The sequence below is a fragment of the Bombus impatiens genome, unplaced genomic scaffold, assembly GCF_000188095.3.
Source record: "Bombus impatiens unplaced genomic scaffold, BIMP_2.2 scf_1055, whole genome shotgun sequence".
Taxonomy (NCBI): domain Eukaryota; kingdom Metazoa; phylum Arthropoda; class Insecta; order Hymenoptera; family Apidae; genus Bombus; species Bombus impatiens.
This window is the reverse complement of record NT_177474.1, coordinates 288639-293482: the sequence shown is the minus strand read 5'-3', so window position 1 is coordinate 293482 and position 4844 is coordinate 288639. Positions and strand designations below refer to the sequence as shown.

General features: G+C 44.6%; 1 protein-coding gene across 1 annotated transcript in view; it reads left to right on the top strand.

Annotated features, from left to right (window-relative positions):
- Positions 1 to 3340, top strand: part of LOC100742481 (protein sister of odd and bowel) — a 4577-nt gene extending 1237 nt beyond the window's left edge. The window contains exons 2-3 of the mRNA XM_012391301.3: positions 1 to 573; positions 2132 to 3340. The exon at positions 1 to 573 is cut by the window's left edge and continues 3 nt beyond it. Coding sequence (XP_012246724.1) covers positions 1 to 573; positions 2132 to 2477 — 919 coding nt within the window. The 3' untranslated portion in view covers positions 2478 to 3340. The remainder of the gene's footprint in view (positions 574 to 2131) is intronic.
- Positions 3341 to 4844: the final 1504 nt, after the last annotated feature.

Here is a 4844-nt window from a genome sequence, read left to right as displayed (position 1 = left end):
GACGATACCGTCGAAGAACGATCAGCTAGCTGCCGAGAGGCTGTTGCAATCCCCGGACGACGAGGAAGAGGCACGGTTGGATTTTATCGCAGATCCCGACGACGATTTGGCTCTGTTGGAGGAGCAGCAAGTGTTGTTGAGAGACACTTCCGTGGCGACGTCCTCCGGTAATCACGAGGCGTTGTTGCGACGGATATCGGAAGGAAATCGCGCGAGTTCGAGTTCTACGACGACGATACCGCAGTCGTCGTCCTTGTCGCAGATAGCCGCTTCTTCGTTCACGTCCCCGGCCTCGTCGTCCGCCTGTTCCTCGTCCTCTTCTTCGTCGCTGTCCTCGTCTTTGTCCTCGTCGTCGCCGCTTCAAGCCACGTCCACTTCCGCCGAGTCGAGCATACCGCGGACGTGCAGGGCGTCCAGGCCCAAGAAACAATTCATCTGCAAGTTTTGCAGCCGACAGTTCACGAAAAGCTACAATCTGCTGATACACGAAAGAACGCACACCGACGAGCGGCCGTACTCGTGCGATATTTGTGGAAAGGCTTTCCGACGGCAGGATCACCTGAGGGATCATAGGTAAGCTGGAGAATGGCACGTCGTGAATCGCTTTATGGATGCACGTTGTGGTTCCGTAGATTATTTTACACGATTCGGATACTGTGAAAGCGTTGCGAATTTACTTAGAATTTATTAAAATCGTGGATCAAGATTTCCTGGAATTCTGAACGTTTTATCGCTTGTTTTTTCAGGTTTTTCCAGTTAGTCGTTGATCGAAAGTTTATAGCTCTCTGTTGGGATATCTTTCTAACAGGAATTTGATTCGTCCATTGGATTTTTCGAAGCCGAGTTTCTTCCTAATCTAAATGTTTATTAGCGATATCAAAGATCTTGAAACTTTTAGCCATTGATCGAGATTTTATCGATCCTCTTGCGCGTCTTAACGTTTTATACTTTTGATTTTACCAAACTTCTCGCAAAAAAGTATGCAAATTCTTATCGATCGAAAAGCTTCGACACCAAATCATTACGAACTGGAATTGACGATAATTGAACTCAATTTACCTGCGTTCAAAGATGCCGGTTGAAGTTATTAAAAAATTAGCTCGAAGGGGGATCTCTTCGCGGAAGAGACGCGCAAGATAAAGCTGCCATTATATATGCTGATGAGCCGAGGGAAGTGTGCACGGCAAAAGTAGTTATACCAATCATGGCACCTCGTGAAACGGGCTTTCTTCCCCGTGAGGTGTTCGAGCGCACGCGCGAGCGAGCACACGAGCCTGTTCAAATTGATTGCAATGTTCGTGTGCCGTCTAAATACGACGAAATGATACGGTCCAACATGTAATTACGACGGCGATCAGAATACAGCTACGGTGTATTAATTACGTTGATCAATTCGTGACAATTTATCGGGCTTTTTGTATCTTGATCATTAATCACGACGACACGATACATTCGCAATTCCCGTTAATTGGACTCGAGCATTGAGCTTAAAAATAGTCGTGGCGTATGCTCTTCGTGTTATCTGTTTTTTTAACTAACGTATATTGTACGCTGTTCCTTTTATCGCTTTATGGGAGAGACGACGAAACGTTTGGTGATTTATCGAAATGAAAAATTGAAAGCATTTTGACGATTGTCCGAGGAAGATGAAATTAATTTCCGTTCGCTTAGATCGGGGTATATTTTTATTCGCATTATTATTTATGTGGATACTTTGCCTCAGACACGTATAGTAATATTTAAACATCCTTATTCGTGTCGCTAAATGCTTACTGTATACTTATAATCCTAGTTGACACACACCCACACAAACACACACGCACACACACACGTTACCACCCATTTCCTATGTCTCTAACAACTCAAACATCCTCTCACCAGTATATATGCACTCCCAAACTTCGGTCTAACCTAACCTAAGCCAATGATAAACCACTTTCACCCGAACAGTCGTTCATCTCGGAAAGCCAAACGAAAATTTTCACGCTCGGCCGCTCCAACAATCATTAATCCCCCTAATCCCTCTAATCCCATTACTGACCATTCCAACCTCTTCATCTGAACATCTGTCATCGGCATCATCGCGCGCGCATTTGAATCAAGAGAAAAAACGATCTTTCACTCGTTCCAGGTACATCCACAGCAAGGAAAAACCGTTCAAATGCGCGGAATGCGGCAAGGGATTCTGCCAAAGCAGAACCCTCGCGGTGCACAAGATTCTACACATGGAGGAATCGCCCCATAAGTGTCCCGTATGCGCCAGAAGTTTCAACCAGAGGAGCAACCTGAAGACCCACCTTCTCACGCACACGGACATCAAACCTTACCATTGTGCATCCTGCGGCAAGGTGTTCCGCAGGAACTGCGACCTCAGGAGGCACTCGTTGACTCACAATTTGGGTGTATCGACGTCACCGCCGCCGCCGGGGATACCTGTGCCCGGCACCGGGGCCGTGGTGCTACAGGAAACGTCCTAGTGTTCCGTCCACCGATCGCGGCAAGTCTGGCATTGTACTAGGAAAATTTATTCGCGTACGGACTCGAGAAAAATTTTCAGGCTGGTCATTCGGACGGTTCATACGTACAGTGGAACTCTATTTATTGGAACGAAATTTCAGCTAGTGCTCGACTAAATGATCTCCTGCCGATTAAATTCTTTTAGATTCGATGCGGACGAACCAGTTTTGTCGCGCGAGCGTTCCGATAAAATATCGAACTATACAGCGAAATATACACCGAGCAGGCCTATTTTTTATTTTGTTATCGCTCTCTATAAAGGATAGCTCGCCTACATCGATATTTGTCCCGATGTTCATTTCTATTATATAAACGAAAAATCTTATAAATAGTAGGGAGAATCGGCAAACTCCTATTACGTGAACTACCTGCATCCCGACAGGTTCAGATAAATGGAGTTCTACCGTGACTTGGTACATCGGTGACGTTACTTTTTATATATATCGATATATCGATCGTGATCTAATATGGTTCAAGAGTGGATTGGTTAATATTGGGAGTTATTCGAGACGAGAGGATAGATAACGGAGACTCGTGCGAGTTAAGCGGACCTTCCGTCCTTGATTTTTAGTGTGTTTTTAGCTGCGTATGTATTTCGTAGTTGTTAATACATAGGGTATAATTATAACTGCATATCAGGATGTTATTCACGGATTCATGATCGTTAGATCTGTAATTATGACGTATTATACGTATGTATAGGTAGCCGGAGTAGGACATACAAAAGGATCGCCTCGTATTTCTTTCACACTGTGTACCTACGTGCCCACGTTGTGTTTCGTTTGTACGTGTAAAATAAACTTTTATTATATTATTTTTTAAACTCTCGTTGTCGTTGATGTTTTTGGTCAGTTCCTTTCCCCGCGAAAATGAAAATTAATTTCCAAGATTTCTTTAAGATCACTCTCGTTTATCAGTCTGGTTTATCAGAGCGATGAGAAATATCTTAGAAGATATCATCAACTGCGTTTACTTCGTAATATACTGCGTTACTTCGTGCATAATACATTTAAGTAAAAAGCAGCGTCTATCTACAGTAGAATAAGCACAAGGCAACAGCAACGAAGTAGAAGAAGTTAAAGTAGAAGTAGAAGAAGAAAAGGACGAAGAAGAAAGAACAGCAGCAGAGAGAACGACGACGAAGAAGAAGAACAAGAAGAAGAAACGCGTGTATCGTGTTACAAAGAACGAGGCCGCCAGGTGCGCGGGACATGACACCGCGATACGTCTAGGGTTACGTTTCTTTTTCGAAGGTAGGTGCTGGAAAGGCACGAGGTGGGTCCGAATACGCTATTTCGGGCCCGGGAACGGGCCGAACACGGGACAGCTCGCGTCGATAAGGAGAATCTCGTACGACCGGTCGACTTCCACTTCTTCCAACAGGCTGCTCGACTAGGAGTTCGTTCTCGAACCTGGAAACTCGAGGAATTCCGATCCGGATCAGAAATAAAAAAGAAAGAAAGGGCAGAGAAGAGAGGAAAGGAAAGGAAGGGAAGAGTGAAACCTCGTGTCTCAGCCTTGTAAAGCGAATTTACATAATTTCTTGACAGCTAGTGCGGCGAAATTAATTCGCCGGGATATAATCCAGATACCATTCGATATTTACGACACGAGTTGCACTGTTTCCCGATGATTTTGATTTCGCTATTGGTTTGTCGCAGGCTTCGGATTTTAATTAACAATATTTCAGGAGGATACGATTGGCACCCGTCGATTAGCCAACGTTTTCGCTCGTTTTAATTGCTTCGGCTTTTAGCAATTTTGTTTTCTTTGAAATTTGTACGCGGGTTTCGCTGAAGCGTATTTGATGGTTATCGGCGCCGTTAAAAGTTATCGAACGAAAAGAAGAGAGAAAATAAAACCATCGTCGAAAATGCTGATCTTTGGCACGGCGCGGAAAGCGTATCGTCAGGTAGATACGTATTAAATCGCGTATTAAGTCTGTCATTTCCTCGTTTAAAAGCGAAGAGAGGTATAAACCGGTAGGATCCAGGTATAAGGTGAAAAGGGAAAGAGCAAGAGAGACGGCAGAAGAGACTTGAAACGGGCCGGAGAGTTCCCTCGAGCATGGTGGAAGAAACGAAGGTAAGGATGGGAGTTAAAGGGGACATAGAAGGACCACACGCACGCGCCGCCCACAGATACGCTATCACTTGGCTACAACCAACGTGATCTGCATGCGCATGTCCTCTCTTCGTCACGAACTTGGGAGAGAAAAAAAAAAGAAAAAAGAAAAAGAAAGAACATCGAGGGATCAGAGAAAAGGAAAGGTGGATCTGCCCTCCGCCTCTTCTTCTTCGTCTTCTTTTTCTTCTTCTGTTTCACCC